We start from the raw sequence: 18,065 nt of genomic DNA, 5'->3' as shown, positions 1-18,065 counted from the left end.
GAACATGTATAGTTATGGAGAAAGCAATAGCAACAAACTAAACGATCATCGTGCTAAGCTAACGGATGGGTCAAGTCAATCACATCATTCTCTAATGATGTGATCCTGTTAATCAAATGACAACTCATGTCTATGGCTAGGAAACTTAACCATCTTTGATTCAACGAGCTAGTCAAGTAGAGGCATACTAGTGAAACTCTGTTTGTCTATGTATTCACACATGTACTAAGTGACGGTGTACCTTGTCGGATATGTCACAGATTAATGGGCGTCTTTGTCCCGCCACAAGCCCGAATCGCGCCATCAACACCGAGCACATTAACCAGCTAAGTTGCTTTCGTGCTCAAAAACTTTCAGTTTTAAATTTTGTTCGGTTCGACCAAGCATTATACTTTTCGGCACAAAGTTGTTTGTGACAAAGTTCCTTGTCAAAACTTTGTTTGTGACGCGCATATTCAAATACCCCGTTTATTTGGGGGCTCCCTTGATGGAGCTTTTCCTCTTGCATATGATTATACTTGTACAGCTTCCTTCCTTGTTCGTGTATTATGCCATAATATGCACCATATTGACCTAAGCGATTTGCAAGCTGGGTTGCCTAGCTCCTGTGCTTACGCCTACGTTCACGATTTTTCTTCTAGGGAGTAAAGGGAGCACCGCTGCGATTGTCACGACCGGGTCATCCGAGCTCTGACCTCAGACTGGGTGAAGCCGAAAGCTAGCGCTCTTATTGTTTTCAATCATGGTCGGCACACAATGGAACTCATGAGTACAAAAATCTATTGCACAAGTCTCATAGTAATAATGAGCACCGAAGAAAGGTATCAGTGGGGGTACTATTTTCTTCGAAGATACTTCTTACACTTCGTCAGTAATATAGCATAAGTTCCCTGAGTGCGCTTTGTCTGTTACAGCCTTATGGCCTGATTGCCTGGTCATCGGAAACACCATCGATACTCTCGACAAGTGGAGTACATGACACTTTTCGGCCCTTGGCCGAAGAGGGAGAAGCCGACGGTCGGTTAAGACGCGTTTAAAGTTCGGGTGAACACAGATATGATATAAGTACTTCGGTACATACAATCATTATACATAAAATTCTTTTACCCAAGTCACTTGGGGGCTCTTAAAATTTATATGAGCTGTTTTATAGTAAATGTGTTTTCTTCTTGGTCGTTGCAAAGTCTTTTTCTACCGCTTCTTTTTCAACTTGAGTTTATGGTCAATAGCTGGATAGCCTGTCTTCTCTCTGAAAGCCGCTTGGGTTTAGTTTGCTAAACTGACCTCAGAGAAGTACTTCACCTTTGGGATAAGGAGCTTGAAGCCGTAGGCTGACCCGCGTGAAGTCTTGAGATCGGATGTGTCATGTTAAAGAACGACAAAAGCACAATTTTTTTCCAATTTTCAGATTGACACCGAACACTTGATCTTGTTCGGACGTCAAGTTTTTACTGATGTTTTTTTGGTTTTCCAAGCTTATTGCACTTTCAAACTATTTGTGTGTTTTCAGCACAAGTCTCGCAGTGCAACGCCGGACACCTTTAGAGATTCGGCAAAAACATTCTCGGATATTGCTTTGCATCGGTTTCAAATTGTGCCTTCAGTCAATAGTTGGGTTTCCCGGCTCCTACGCTTGCCTCCTACGTTCCGCTTTGTTCGGCTAGGTGTGCAAAGGGAGAACCACTGCGATTGTGCTTCCAGCTCACATGGTTAAGCACCTCTGTGGAGAAAGCCGAAAACAGACTGTTACAATAAGCGTAAACTGGTCAGCAATCCTATGACTGCGTTAAACGACGGGCCATTCATAACATTGGCTGAAGTGTTTACGGCTTGACCTCGACTGTCGCCGAACACTAACGGGGGTTAGTTACTGGCCTCCCAAACTAAATCCTCAATATTTTGCTCTTACATTAGAGCTAAGGTTTCATGATCATTCTTAGCATGACAACCCAAAGAAAGGAACCGATAGCGGGACTATTTTCTTTGGAAGACATTTATTATGTTAAACAGTATATAACATATCTCTCCGCGTACCTTTGTTTAGAAAACCGTATGGCCGGATGGCCGTGTTTGCCATAAATCTTTGCCCTCATAAAGGCTTTATAAAGTAGGACAAACACTCCTCGGCTACTAGCCGAGGAGGTGGAAGCCGATGATCGGTCAACAAAGTTTTGTACAATGCGGATCCGAGCATTAATGACGTAAAGTACTTGGATACGTAGAGTCATTACACATAATTTGTGATTTTACTATGGGTATTGTCGTGGTTCTAACTCTGACAGTGATGTAGGGGGTGTGTATGGAGAGGCTAGATCTCAGCTATTGGGAAGTTGTAAGCACACGAGGTTTACGAGTTCAGGCCCTTCGCGGAGGAAGTAACAGCCCTACGTCTCGGTGCCCGGAGGCGGTCGATTGGATTTTATGCGTGTGAATAACAGGGGTGCGAACCCTTCATACTGAGGAGGGGGTGGCTTATATAGAGTTCGTCGGCCCTCTCCTGCCCTCAGTAATGCAGGGTTTAAGGTACATTTAAGGTTGGGCGTTACTGGTAACGCCCCTAATAAGGTGCTATAATGACCATAAAGACTACTTAATACCCGACCGTTTGCCTGCGGAGTGACTTCGGATCTCCTGGCGGTCGAGTGGCTAGCTTCATGGTCGAGTGATAGCTTCTTGGTCGAGTGTCTTGAATCCGTCGAGTGGGATACCTTCAAGTCGATTGAAAGGCGACTTCTTCTAGGGATGTCCTCGGGTAGGGCTCTTCGGACAGGTCCGTGCCCCTACCCTAGGTACATAGCTTCATCATTAGCCCCCGAATGGATCGAGGTTAGAGTGGGGGAGAGTTGGAGATCTTTTCGACTGGTTCTTTGGGCTACATGAGTGCCTCGTTTTAGGCCAATCGTCACGGATGACGTCATCAACCTCTTTCAGTCGCCTTGATCCATTCCAGGCCTTTCGTCGAGTGAATTTCTTTACTTGTGACATGCCGAGTGTCGGCGTGAGCGGGGTCTTCTGTTTTGACAAGTTGTTCTGCGGCCCGCGGATGTCGCGGGATTCGGATTTCGGGAAGCGCGCGGGACGGGAGCGGCCGCAGTAATCGGAAGCGATAAAGCGGAAGCTCCTCGATCCCCGCATCGTCTTTTTCGCCACGTACTGCGCGCGCGTCTGCTGCGGGATTTGACTGGATAGCCTGGGCCTACCAGTCAGCCACTCGGAAGCGGCCCCTTATAAGTTGCCAGCTCGGGGTTTCCAAACAGTGCGCTTTCTTCTCCTTTCTTCTTCCTCTCTCCCTTCGCAAGTTCTTCCGCCACCTCCGCTCTCACCCTAGCGCCGCAGGCCTGTGCGAGATTTGCCGGCGACGATGGCGAAGGACAAGACATCCGCTCTGGAGCGCGCGAAGAAGGCGGCGGCGCAGGGGAAAGGGAAGAGGTCCGCTCGGGGCGGATCCTCCTCAAGGTCTGCTCTGCCCCGGGGCTGGATCCAGGGCGATTGGATGCCGTCGGTGATCCGGCAAGAGGATCTCGACGACATGGTCGAGGGAGGATTCATTCCCCACGAAGCTGTGCGTCTCCCGGGGAGAGAGATCGAACCTCAACCCCGCGACGGTGAGTGCGTGCTCCTAGCCACCCACATCGACCGCGGGTTTTCTCTGCCGCCCCATCCTTTTTCCGGAGCTTCCTGAACTTCTTCAGAGCGCAGCTCCACCACTTCACTCCCAACTCCATCGTATACCTTGCTGCTTTCATTTCCATGTGTGTGGCTTTCTTGGGTTGCCGCCCCCATTGGGGACTTTTCAAGCACATCTTTACCTGCCGTTCTCAATCGGTCAAGAAGGCCAAGTCGAGTGACGAAAGGACGCAGGTGATCCAGCTGTGCGGGGGCCTGGCGATCCAGACGAGGGGAAAGAGTTGTTTTCCATCTATCACTTTCCCGGAGTCGGTCCGTGGTTGGCAGGCGACCTGGTTCTACTGTCAGGACCAGGCGACCCCAGGACAGTCGACTGGTCTTCCCCCTTTCTCTCTCGACTGAGCTGAAAAACCTGCTTCTCTGAAAGTGACGCCGGAAGAAAGGGCCCAAGTCAAAGTGCTGGTTGGTCGAGTGGTTGAGCTTGTCCGTGAGGGTGTGACTGGTATGGACCTGCTGGAGGTTTTCCTCCGGAGGCGCATCCAACCGCTCCAGGCCCGTGACCACCCGATGTGGCTGTACTCGGGTCTGGACGACACCACTCGGATCCACCCGGAAGAGGTCACCGACGAGATGCTGGAGGGGTGGCTATCGAGCATCACGGGGAACAAAGACAACCCCCGAGGAGCCAGGAGGGTAATTCCACTCGACAACTCGTATGACGTGGACCAGGTATGTCTTTATGCTCCCGACTGAGATCTTGTTTACTGCATTGGTCTTCTTTGAGTAGGTCGATTGACTTTTCGTCTTGTCTGTTATTTTCCAGGCGACTACCGAGATGTACTCGACGCCCAACGGGGCTCAGGAGCCAACTGAGGAAGGGGAGGCGAGCGGAGGTGAGAGTGGAGACGACCAAGGCGAGTGGGAGTCCGACGGTGAAGGAGAGGGAGATGACAACGTCGACTCCAGCGAAGAGGAGGAGGAGGAGGTCGAACCCCCTCGCCCGGAGAGGCAATCCAAGCTCGCACACGACCCAGCGCGGGAACGTGGCAGGGCGACTGCTTCTGTTGGGCAATCGTCGAAACGCCCTCAGACCTCTTCTCCTACGCCGACTGGGAAGGCTCCCAAGCACCCACGCGTGACGCTGTCCAAGCCGCCCAAGGCTCTGCCCAAGATGAAGATGGCTGTCCCTACTATTTCCGGGTAATAATAAAACTTGCTTTCCTTCATCGACCGTGGACAGATCCTTGGTCGATTCATTGAGCCAACTGACTGACTTTCGAGATTTGCAGCGCTGCTACTTCTGAGATCTCTGCCAAGGACGACGACTAAGAGATGGAGGATGCTGTTACCTCCAACCCTGGTACGATTACTGACGTTCCGCTTTGAGTCGACTGAACATTTATTGCAACTCTGGTCGATTGAATGTTTCCCTTGTAGCCCCTCCTCATGTTATCGACCTCCCGGATGACGACGACAACGAACCGCTGAGAGTGAGGAGGAACAAGAGGGCGTCGGCTGACAAGACCCCCCAATCTGCTCCGGCGTCTGAGGCCGTAGCTCGGGATGGTGGTGACACCACTCGGGCTTCTGTGACTTTCGCCATTCCTCTGATGAGTGTGCGGCCTTCAACGTCGACTGCGGATCCGCCTTCGCTTTTTGCCGCGTACCCTGTCCCTGAGGACCAAGCGGCTGCCGCAAAAGAGGCTATACGCCAGGCGGGGATCATGATGGAGCAAGTGAAGGTGGTTCGGGAGGCCAGCCAAGCAGCTTATGACGCGAGCTCGGCTCTTCAGAGCAACGTCCAGGTCAGTCGACTCAACACTTGGTCTGTTATGATATGTTGTTTGAAGAATCTCTTTTCCGAAGATCTTTGTATCTATACACCCACTGGGTGTGTCTGCCAATTCTTGGACGAGTGGGGCACGCTAAGTGCACCCACTGGGTGTAGTCCCCGAGACTACGGTGGACTGCTGGCAGTCGACTGTAGTCTTTACATTGTGTTGCTGTAGCTGTATGTCTTCACTCGGTCTGGTCAGGCCAGGTCGAATGGAACTGTATCCGGTCGACTGCGGGCAGTCGACTTTTTTTTTACAGTGGGGGCACGCTGAGTGCACCCACTGGGTGTAGTCCCCGAGACTACTGTCGAATGTTTTTGATTCGACTGTGGTCTTAGAAACGTCATCATTGTCTCTTAGTTACTCGGAAGCAACTTATCTTGGACGTCTATCGACTGATTTTTCTTTTTACAGAAATCCCGCGAACTTGTAGCCTGCTATACTGAGCTGGAGAATCAGCAGATCCAGCTCAACCTTAAATTGAAGCTTGCTCAGGAGAATTTGAGGAACGCGCAGGAAGAAGCAAAAGGTATGGCTGGTGAGGTTCTCCATTCTTGATGAGTGGCTTTTCTTTCTTGTCCATTCTTGATGTTGATTTCACTCGACGCGCCGCAGATAAACTGGAGGAAGCTCTGAAGAAGAAGGATCAAGATCTTGCAGAGGCACAGGAGGAGGTCTTGGACAAAATGAGGCTTGCTGAAGAGAAGATGGCTTCGGTCGGAGCTCTTGAGCAGGAGAACTCCAGACTGAAGGCTGCTCTCGAGGTAGCCAATCAGGAGGTCAGCCGACTGAAGAACGACAACGTGGCTCTGCATGACAAGGCGGGTGAGCTGGCGAGGAAGAGGAACGATCTGGAGGCTTATCTTGGTGGACTCGCCAAGAAGCTGTTCGTCGTGCTCGAAGGTAATTACTCTGCCCCGACTATCTTGCAGTTACCAAGTCTGTGTAGGGCCACTGTCTTATTCTTGAATCATGTTTGCAGAATTCTGTCAGAACTTTGAAGAGGAGACCAGTCGAGTGGAGCCAGGCTTGGACCCTGCTAACTCCCTTGTGAAGGACGAGGCTGCAATGAACGTGCTCCGTCTGGAGTCTCGTATTGCCAGCGTGGTTGACTATCTTGCTCGACTGAAGGTTGTGATGTCGCGGATCGACACATCACTCTGGCCGAGGACGATGCTTCAGAACGACCTCGAGTCCCTGATGGCTCGACTTAATGAAGTCCCAGGTCGAGTGGCGGAATGGAAGAAATCTTCCGCTAGATGTGGTGCTGATGTCGCTCTGTCTCTGGTCCGCGTCCATTGCAAGGAGGCGCGAGAAGAAAAGCTAGCCGCCATCCAAGTTGCCAATAGCAGGAAGCACAACTTTCAAGACTTCATGGAGACTTTCATCGCTGCTGCCACTCGTATTGCAGACGGGATCGACTTGGACGAGTTCGTCGCCCCTTCCAGTCCTCCTCCTGAGGAATGAAAAACTTTTATGCTTCACTTTGAATTTGCCTCGGAATGCCGAGTGGATTTGTAACCGTTAAACTCTGCCGAGCCGAGGGCTCGAGTACTTTGATCTGAGGTCTGGGACCTTTTAGGCTTTATCCGAACTTGATTTCTCGTTGAATATCTTCATGGTTTGATCCGTCGAGTGGAACTTGATCTTCACTCGGAATAACCTTGTATTTGCGGCGCAACTCCGAAGGAGAAGGTAGCAGTCGACTTGCGCCTCGTCGTCCTTGCGGATTGGGTTGTGTCCTGTACTTAGGCAAGCACTGGGCTGCAGCTAAGCCCTCGAGTGGGAGGTTTGCTCTCACTCGGTAGGATTTTTAAATACTTAGGCGAGCACTGGGCTACAGCTAAGCCCCCGAGTGGGAGGTTTGCTCTCACTCGGTAGGATTTTTAATCACTTAGGCGAGCGCTGGGCTGCAGCTAAGCCCCCGAGTGGGAGGTTTGCTCTCCACTCGGTAGGATTTTTTAAACACTTAGGCGAGCGCTGGGCTGCAGCTAAGCCCCCGAGTGGGAGGTTTGCTCTCCACTCGGTAGGATTTTTTCAAACTTAGGCGAGTGCTGACTGCAGCTAAGTCCCTTAGTGGGAGAACTTAGGCGAGTACTGGAATGCAGCTAAGCCCCCGAGTCGGAGGATTGCTCTCCACTCGGTAGGATTTTTTCAAACTTAGGCGAGTGTCTGACTGCAGCTAAGTCTCTTAGTGGGAGAACTTAGGCGAGTACTGGACTGCAGCTAAGCCCCCGAGTGGGAGGATTGCTCTCTACTCGGTAGGATTTTTTCAAACTTAGGTGAGTGCTGACTGCAGCTAAGTCTCTTAGTGGGAGAACTTAGGCGAGTACTGGACTGCAGCTAAGCCCCCGAGTGGGAGGATTGCTCTCCACTCGGTAGGATTTTTTCAAACTTAGGCGAGTGTCTGACTGCAGCTAAGTCTCTTAGTGGGAGAACTTAGGCGAGTACTGGACTGCAGCTAAGCCCCCGAGTGGGAGGATTGCTCTCCACTCGGTAGGATTTTTTCAAACTTAGGCGAGTGCTGACTGCAGCTAAGTCTCTTAGTGGGAGAACTTAGGCGAGTACTGGACTGCAGCTAAGCCCCCGAGTGGGAGGATTGCTCTCCACTTGGTAGGATTTTTTCAAACTTAGGCGAGTGCTGACTGCAGCTAAGTCTCTTAGTGGGAGAACTTAGGCGAGTACTGGACTGCAGCTAAGCCCCCGAATGGGAGTCTGGCTCTCCACTCGGTAGGATTTTTCAAACTTAGGCGAAACGGATTCGCAGCTAAGTCACCCACTGGGGGCTTTCGTATGCAAACAAAAGTGACAGCAATTATTGGAACACTCTTGTCTTTGATAAAAATGAACTGCAGAAATTTTTTCTTATTACATCTCGTCCAATGGAGAACTCAAGTGTAAAAGGGGCGGAGTAGTTCCGCATTCCAAGCTCGTGGCTCGTCGATCTGGCGATCAACATTGTAGAGGTGATACGCTCCATTGTGGAGGACTCTGGTGACGATGAAGGGGCCTTCCCAAGTAGGAGCAAGCTTGTGTGGTTTCTGTTGATCCACTCGGAGGACCAAATCTCCTTCTTGGAAGGCTCGACTCTTCACATTCCGGGTGTGGAATCGACGCAAGTCTTGCTGATAAATGGTCGATCTGATCATGGCCATCTCCCTCTCTTCTTCTAGGAGGTCGACTGCGTCTTGCCGGGCTTGTTCTGCTTCATCTTCGGTGTAAAGTTCGACTCGGGGTGCGTTGTGAATAAGATCACTCGGCAGAACTGCTTCGGCTCCATAAACCAGAAAGAATGGAGTTCTTCCAGTCGACCGGTTAGGGGTGGTCCTCAATCCCCACAGAACTGATGGAAGCTCGTCGACCCAAGCACCTGCCGCGTGCTTGAGATCACGCATCAGTCGAGGCTTTAGTCCTTTGAGAATCAGACCATTTGCTCTCTCAGCTTGTCCATTCGACTGGGGATGGGCGACCGATGCGTAGTCGACTCGTGTGCCTTGAGAGGCGCAAAAAGCTCTGAACTTGTCTGAATCAAAGTTTGACCCATTGTCAGTGATGATGCTATGCGGGACTCCATATCTGAATGTTAACCCTCTGACGAAACTGATAGCAGTGCAAGCATCAAGATTCTTGATGGGCTTAGCTTCAATCCATTTGGTAAATTTGTCGACTGCCACAAGCACATGAGTGAAGCCACTCCTGCCTGTTCTCAGTGGACCAACCATGTCCAGTCCCCAGACAGCAAAGGGCCAGACGAGTGGAATGGTCTTCAGGGCTGATGCAGGCTTGTGTGACATGTTGGAGTAGAACTGGCACCCTCCACACTTGTCGACTATCTCTTTTGCCATCTCATTTGCTTTTGGCCAGTAAAATCCCGCTCTGTATGCTTTAGCCACAATGGTCCGAGAGGACGCATGGTGACCACAGGTCCCCGAGTGGATATCATCAAGGATTATCTGACCCTCTTCTGGTGTTATGCACTTCTGACCGATTCCAGTCGCGCTCTCCCTATACAACTGTCCCTTTATGACTGTGAAGGCCTTGGATCGGCGGACGATATGTCGAGCCTCTTCCTCGTCCTCCGGGAGTTCTTTCCTTAGGATATACGCGATGTACGGTATCGTCCAGTCGGGAGTGATTGCCAAGACTTCCATGATTAGGTCGACCACAGCAGGAACTTCGACTTCAGTCGGATCTGTGGCACTTTTCGGCTGCGGGGCTTCTTCTGTAAAAGGATCTTCTTGGACTGACGGCGAGTGAATGTGTTCCAGGAACACGTTGCTGGGAATGGCTTCTCTCTTGGAGCCTATCTTTGCCAAATCGTCAGCTGCCTGATTTTTTAGTCGGGGGATGTGATGAAGCTCCAACCCCTCGAATTTCTTTTCTAGCTTTCTCACTGCATTGCAATAACTAGTCATAGCCGGACTTCTGGCGTCCCACTCCTTCATCACCTGATTAACCACCAAATCTGAGTCGCCATAGACCATGAGGCGACGGACGCCGAGTGAAATGGCCATGCGCAACCCATATAAAAGTGCTTCATATTCTGCTTCATTATTGGAGGAATCGAAGTGAATCTGGAGAACGTATCTGAGCTTATCTCCTCGGGGGGAGACTAATACTACCCCAGCACCGGAACCATTCAGCATCTTAGATCCATCGAAGAACATGGTCCAGTGCTCCGAGTGAACTTGAGTCGGAAGTTGCTGTTCAATCCACTCGGTGATGAAATCTGCGATTGCTTGGGACTTGATATCCTTCTTTGCTTCAAACTTGATATCTAAGGGAAGGAGTTCAATCGCCCACTTGGCCACTCGACCAGTTGCATCTCTGTTATGCAGAATCTCTGACAGCGGGGCGTCGCTGACGACTGTAATGGAGTGGTCAGAGAAGTAATGTGCAACCTTCTTCGTGGTCATATAAATCCCATATACAAGCTTCTGGTAGTGAGGGTATCTTTGTTTTGAAGGGGTCAAAACTTCAGACACATAATAGACTGGGTGCTGAACTCTGAAGGCCTTTCCTTCTTCTTCCCGCTCGACCATAAGTACTGTGCTGACAACTTGTCCTGTGGCTGCAATGTAAAGCAGCAGGGGCTCTTTGCTGATTGGGGCAGCAAGCACCGGCTGGGTGGAGAGCAGAGCTTTGAGCTCTGCAAATGCTGCATCAGCTTCTGGAGTCCACTCGAACTTGTCAGAATTCTTCATCAGTCGGTAAAGAGGCAACGCCTTTTCATCGAGACGAGAAATGAATCGACTTAGGGCGGCCAAGTAGCCCGTAAGTTTTTGGACATCGTGCACGCGTACAGGACGCTTCATCCAGAGTATGGTGCCAACTTTTTTAGGATTGGCATCGATCCCCCGTTCGGAAACGAGAAAACCGAGTAACTTTCCACCTGGAACTCTGAATGTGCACTTTGATGGATTGAGCTTGATATCATACCTCCTGAGGTTGGCAAAGGTTTCAGCAAGGTCAGTCCGCAGGTCGGAACCTTTCCGTGACTTGACCACAATATCATCCATGTATGCCTCCACATTCCGACTGATTTGAGTGAGTAAACACTTCTGAATCATTCTCATGAACGTGGCTCCGGCGTTCTTGAGGCCGAACGGCATGGTGACGTAACAGAAGCATCCGAATGGAGTGATGGAAGCTGTTTTGATCTCGTCGGGTCCATACAGACGGATCTGGTGGTACCCGGAATAGGCATCTAGAAAAGACAATCTCTCGCACCCCGCAGTCGAGTCGACTATTTGGTCGATGCGAGGGAGAGGAAAATGATCTTTCGGGCAGGCCCGATTGATATGTTTGAAATCAATGCACATGCGAAGTGACTTGTCTTTCTTGGGGACCATGACGACATTGGCGAGCCACTTGGAGTGGTAAATCTCTCGGATGAACTCCGCTGCTAAGAGCCGAGCCACCTCCTCGCCAATGGCTTGCTTCTTCTGGACGGCGGACCGTCGAAGATGTTCCTTCATAGGCTTGAATTTTGGGTCGACTCGTAGACGGTGCTCAGCCAGCTCTCTGGGAACTCCAGGCATGTCAGAGGGTTTCCATGCGAAGATGTCCCAGTTCTCACGGAGGAGCTGGACGAGCGCTTCCTCCTATTTGGAGTCGAGCGCCGTTGAGATGTGGGTCGGGGCAGCATTGGGGTCGGTCGGGTGAATGTGGGCCGTCTTTGTTTCGCCGGACGACTGAAAAGCTGATTCTGAAGCAGGCTTCTTAGCTCGTAGCAACTCACTCGGATCTGCAGTCTTCTGATACTCTTGCAGCTCAACAACTGCCATCTGAGCGTCTGCAATCTTTGAGCCTTTCTGAAAACACTCTTCTACCTTCTTCCGATTGCCTGTAACGGTGATCACACCTTTGGGACCAGGCATCTTCAATTTGAGATACACATAACATGGTCGAGCCATGAAGCGTGCGTAAGCTGGCCTGCCCAGAATGGCATGATAAGCACTTTGGAAGTCCACAACCTCGAATGTCAACTTTTCCTTGCGGTAATTCTTTGAATCACCGAAAACCACATCAAGAGCAATCTGGCCGAGTGATTCGGCTTTCTTCCCAGGAATGACTCCGTGGAAGCTCATGTTGCTGGTACTGAGCCTGGACATCGGAATGCCCATTCCTTTCAAAGTTTCAGCATACAGTATGTTCAGGCCACTGCCACCATCCATCAGGACTTTGGTCAGTCGAGTGCCTTCGACAACTGGGTCGACCACCAAAGCTTGCCTCCCAGGGGTGGCAATGTGCGTAGGGTGATCGGACTGGTCGAATGTGATGGCAGTCTGAGACCACTTCAGATAACTGGGCGTTGCCGGAGCAACCATATTCACCTCACGGTTAATGACTTTCAGTCGACTTTTGCTTTCGACATCAGCAAAAATCATCAGGGTGGAATTGACTTGGGGGTATCCATCGTCACTGTCTTCCTTGTCCTTAACTCTGTCCAACTCTTTTTCCTTGTCCTTGGACTGCTTGCCTTGAAACTGCTGGATTAGGAGCCGGCATTGTAGAGTGGTATGCTTTTGGTAAATAAAATTACCCTCGTCATCTTTCTTGGTGTGGATGTGACATGGCAGATCCAAAACATCATTCCCATCCTGATCCTTGACTTTCTTGGGCTTCCAGGGTCCTTTGGGTTTTCCCTTGAACTTTCCCTGGGCCACGGCCAGGGCCTCCCCAGGGGCGGCTGGTTCGGCCTTCCGCTTTTGCTTCCGACTGGAGTTCCCTCCGGTTTCTTAGGCGACTGCCTTGTGCTTGCCACTCCAGAGTCGATCTTCGTCTTCACCATTAGCGTATTTGGTGGCAATCTCCATCATCCGATTCAGAGACATCTCTCCGGTTCGACCGAACTTCAGATTCAATTCTCTGTATTTAACGCCTTCCTTGAAGGCACAAACTGCTTGATGGTCTGGCACATTCTCAACCGTGTGATGCAGTGTGATCCACCTCTGGATGTAATCCCTCAGAGTTTCATTCGGTTTCTGCACGCAAGACCGCAATTCTGTAAGGCCTGCAGGTCGCTTGCATGTTCCTTCAAAGGTTGTGACAAACACTCGGGAGAGGTCCTCCCAAGTGTAGATGCTGCTGGGTGCCAACTGATTTAGCCACGCTCTGGCTGAGCCCTCTAACATGAGAGGCAAATGCTTCATGGCCACCTCGTCATTGCCACCGCCAATCTGTACAGCCACTCGGTAATCTTTGAGCCAAGTGTCAGGCTTAGATTCACCGGTGAACTTGCTGACTCCAGTCGCCAGCCTGAAGTTGGGAGGAATCACTGCGGCTCTGATGGCTCGACTGAAACACTCTGGCCCTGAAGCATGTACTCTGCTGCTGGCAGGTGCATCTCTGTTGTGGCCTTCTCGATGAGCTCTGTTCCTGTCAACCAAACCTTGAACGAGGATGGATCTCGCATCAAAGCCTGGGTCCCTGGGGTCGACTGGAATCCTCTGCCCAAAACTATGAGGGCGTCTGTCATCTTGCCGTCGAGGCGCATACGACCCACTCCTCGGGGGAGGGGTTGGCACTCGACGTCGATCATCACGATCGGATCGGTGATCATACTGCTCATTTCTTCTGTACTGATCGTGCCGGTCTCCACGTCCCTCACGCCTCGGGGGCGATCTCGGGCTGTGAGCCGACTAGACTGTGTCCGTTGCCACAGATCGATTGTGGATCCTATTCCGCGACTGAGAAACAGCGGAATTCTGGTTTCCCGCCGCCCAGATCAAGGCTCTGATCTACAACAAGCCCCTGCCAGCCTCCGACTGGGAGGGCTGAATTGATTCCGCTATACAGGCCGCAGCGGCCAAATTCTGAACTGGGGTTCGATATACCTGCGGCGGCGGGAAGAGCTAACGCCGACTGGACTCGGGAGCTTGCTGACGTCGACTGGACTCGGAAGCTCGCTGACGCGCTTGCTCGTCGAGTATTCGCTGAAGATTCTCCAGTCGAGTGCGCTCGGCCAGGTTAGCCAAGCGCGCGTCCTCCAAGGCCCGGGCCTCGGGGGTTTCTCCGACAATAGGAGTGTGGAGCGCGTCCATGTTCCGGCGGCGAAGCTCCTCTCGCTGCAATGACGTGAGAGGTTCGGGGAGATGCTCATCGTGGGGATGCGACGGGTCGCCCCCACCCGCGCCTCCATCAGCGCGAGGGAAACCGGGAGGACTGTGCGTTCCATCGACCGCCAGAACCTCAGCCGCTGGGTCGCTGCTGTCGCACTTGGATGCGGTCTCCACGGAGCCAGTCGACAGGTCGAACAAGCCGCAGAGGGATTCGTCGGGCTCGATTGCCGCGACTTGTGGGGCTGCCGACTGGCGGGCCACGGCATGCCTCACCCACCGCTGAAGTCTCGACTGACCGGAGCGTTTGCGCTGGTGGGAGACAGGGCGGGGAGACGACACGAGGGCCGACTGATACTGGGTCGACGGCTGCCGCAGGAGGACGCCACGAATGCATGCGAGGAAGTGCGTCGCACCGCGGACGGGGAGCGCGTCGATGTCGAGTGGTGCCTCCTGAAGCCAGGCGGAGTCGTCGGCGATGAACGTGAGCGCGCCGAGATGGATCTCGCGGCCCTCCACCAAAACTCCGCAAGAAACCATGATCAAAGGGATCGGAAAAGATCGCAACTTCTCCAACTAAGCGCTAAGATTCCTGCCCCACGGTGGGCGCCAACTGTCGTGGTTCTAACTCTGACAGTGATGTAGGGGGTGTGTATGGAGAGGCTAGATCTCAGCTATTGGGAAGTTGTAAGCACACGAGGTTTACGAGTTCAGGCCCTTCGCGGAGGAAGTAACAGCCCTACGTCTCGGTGCCCGGAGGCGGTCGATTGGATTTTATGCGTGTGAATAACAGGGGTGCGAACCCTTCATACTGAGGAGGGGGTGGCTTATATAGAGTTCGCCGGCCCTCTCCTGCCCTCAGTAATGCAGGGTTTAAGGTACATTTAAGGTTGGGCGTTACTGGTAACGCCCCTAATAAGGTGCTATAATGACCATAAAGACTACTTAATACCCGACCGTTTGCCTGCGGAGTGACTTCGGATCTCCTGGCGGTCGAGTGGCTAGCTTCATGGTCGAGTGATAGCTTCTTGGTCGAGTGTCTTGAATCCGTCGAGTGGGATACCTTCAAGTCGATTGAAAGGCGACTTCTTCTAGGGATGTCCTCGGGTAGGGCTCTTCGGACAGGTCAGTGCCCCTACCCTAGGTACATAGCTTCATCAGGTATCGATCCTTAATTTGGCCACCCGTGCCCGCATTAAGGCCCGGAGGCTACTGGGCTTCGGGCTTATTATTTACAAATATTAAAGGGGCACATCGATCCCCTGATCTGGTGTTGCCAGCCGACCAGTGTCTCGGGGGCTACTGCATTGCCTATCCAATGCAGAAAATTTTAAGTGCAATACAGTCTCCGAGGAGATTATGGTCCTCAGGTTGGTCGGCCGCACCCAACCTGAGTCTCAAAGACTGAGCACGCCGCTTTTTGCGTCCCGAAGTATTCTGCCGAGCTAGGAGTTGATCCTCAGACCGATTTTGCAAATCAACCTGAGTCTCAGCGGCTACTGGGATCGGCGGTCTTATGTCATCCTTCAGGTGCATCTCGGGTTTTAGACCGATACACACCTTGAGGGCTACTGGCTATATATCTCGGTAGAGAATAAATTGCACCAATCAAAAATATTGACAAAAAATCGGCCCACAGTCGGGGTGGTGCACCACCTCGGAAGCATTCTGGCATAAAGCTCGGGCGCTAATGGCTGGCTCCATAGAGGGCATTTCCAGCATTAAGCTCGGCTAAACTCCTTCAACTTTTTTGAACCAAGGTGATTTATGACACCTCGGATATAGTCCGGCGTTGGAGCTCGGATACAGTCCGGCGTTGGAGCTTGGACATAGTCCGGCGTTGGAGCTCGGATACATTCCGGCGTTGGAGCTCGGAAGCGGTCCGACGTTGGTACTCGTCTGCAAAAGATACCTCGAATGCAGTCCGGCGTTGGAGCTCGGACGCAAGAGGGCGCTGCCGCCCGGGAATAACTTCAAACCCGATGCGTGGCATAAAAATAAACAAGGCATTGATAAAGGCCAAAAACTTAAAGGGGCTCCCGGATACCCTACGTATAAACTCTTCGGATGCACGTTGTTGATCCTCAAGATCGAAGAAGATTTGTTGAACCAGTTTTCAAGACCGATGACCGAAGATGAAGAACAGTTCAGAAGAATCGAGGAGCGTTCCTAACTTGAAGACCGGTTCAGGGGGCTACTGACGGTGTCCTGGACTAGGGGGTACTCACCACGTCATCTCCCGATCTGTTAGATTGGGCCGAGGACCTCCATGGTAGTATACTCATGGGCCAGTTCGGATAGCTGCCACATACAAGGAAGATTCCACAAGACTTGGCGATCAAGACAAGGACTTCTCCCCACCGGCGTATTCGGCTAGGACTCTTGTTATCCTAGGCCTCTGGTGCATTATATAAACCGAGGCCAGGCTAGTCGATAGAGACACATGCAATCATACCATAGGCTAGCTTCTAGGGTTTAGCCTCTCCGATCTCGTGGTAGATCTACTCTTGTAATACTCATATCATCAAGAACAATCAAGCAGGACATAGGGTTTTACCTCTATCAAGAGGGCCCGAACCTGGGTAAAACATCGTGTCCCCTGCCTCCTGTTACCATCTTCCTTAGACGCACAGTTCGGGACCCCCTACCCGAGATCAAGCTTTTAAATATAGGCCGATACGACCGATATATAGGCCGGTATATCAGTTTTGGGGCTCCACCGATATAAACATAACATATCATTTTGCAAATATCATTTTCCAACATATCATCCGATATGGACCGAAATATCGACCGATATGGCCGATATCTAGCCCGATATGTCCAGCGATATAGAACGATACGTAGATGACAACAATTCTTTATTAAATTGCAGTGAAATAAGATTGTGCATTTACAACTGCATTATATATTATCAAAGTTATTCACAATTGTATCATACGTAAATGTATATATATCATATTGTTTTTAATCATAGAGCAAGGATTTTGTGAATCTTTCCTTAATAATTTCTTAATCAACAAATTAATAAACTAGGAATCTAAAAGTGTTATGTTAAAGCATTGACAGGATCCGATATTACTAAAAATAAATGTTTTGAACAAGAATAATGAAAAAAAAACTTGATAGGGTAGCTAGATCTGTATTTTACTTTTGCCTTAATTTTTTTTCAGGAATGCGCTCAGGCATTTTATTGATAGGGTAGAAAAAGAATTACAGAGGGCTTATCCTTTTAGCCGTACATTGGTTGGCGACAAAAGGAAATCAAAGTGACCATCGAAGGGGGTTGCTCAGCCTCAAGTTAGTCTGACAGGAACTCTTCGTGATCCAATATAGGACGTCCAAATAAAATCACGAATAGTTTGCCATTTACCTACAATTCTCCGTTAGGACCGCCTATTACTCAGCTGTGTGAAAAAACAATTGGCTTTGATAAAAAAATATTGAAGGGGTAAAAGGAGATTTTATATATCAGAAATCACGGGGTTTTTTTTTTGCGGGTAGAAATCACCGGGTTATTATTATTCATCAGGACATTCTAAGTCAGATGGAACGCTAGCAAGCAGACTAAAATCCTCGTGAGTCCTGGCATGAGCAGCTAACTCATGTGCAATATCGATGCTCCCTCTACCAATCTTCCTGATGCACCAGGAAACAAAAACAGACATGACCCTTTTAATCTCCTCGTACACAAAACACCACCTGGCTGGACTAGATTCAGGGGAGTTGATTGCAGCGACAACCATAGGCCAGTCAGATTCAACAATCAATGGTCTCCTGTAGAGCTCTCATACAACATGCATGCTACTCAAGTAACGCAAGCGCTTCAGCCTCTTCCACGTCCTTGCAAGCCAGCAGAGAACAACAAGCCAACTTCAATGCACGACCTCAAATAAACGTCTACTTGGTCTGGATTCTGTTCGTTTGAGAGGGTCAAAGGGCGGCCGACCTTTTCTGTTTTTGCGTGTACCATGCACCCAGCTGGCCGAAGCATTAGGTCCGCCCGGCCAACCGATGCCCAAATGTACACAACCTTTTTATG

The 18,065-nt window shown here is 50.7% G+C and overlaps 1 protein-coding gene across 1 annotated transcript; it reads left to right on the top strand.

Annotated features, from left to right (window-relative positions):
• The first annotated feature begins 6,434 nt into the window (after positions 1-6,434).
• On the top strand, positions 6,435-6,929 carry LOC147962101 (uncharacterized). Its single transcript, XM_087534054.1, has one exon. It carries the CDS (start codon positions 6,435-6,437, stop codon positions 6,927-6,929), a length of 495 nt encoding a protein of 164 aa, XP_087390180.1.
• Positions 6,930-18,065: the final 11,136 nt, after the last annotated feature.

Source organism: Triticum urartu, chromosome 7A (assembly GCF_056163025.1).
Source record: "Triticum urartu cultivar PI428250 chromosome 7A, HENAU_Tu73, whole genome shotgun sequence".
In the NCBI taxonomy this organism is placed as follows: Eukaryota; Viridiplantae; Streptophyta; class Magnoliopsida; order Poales; family Poaceae; genus Triticum; species Triticum urartu.
Note: the sequence above shows the minus strand (reverse complement) of the source record. Positions and strands in the feature narration are given on the sequence as shown.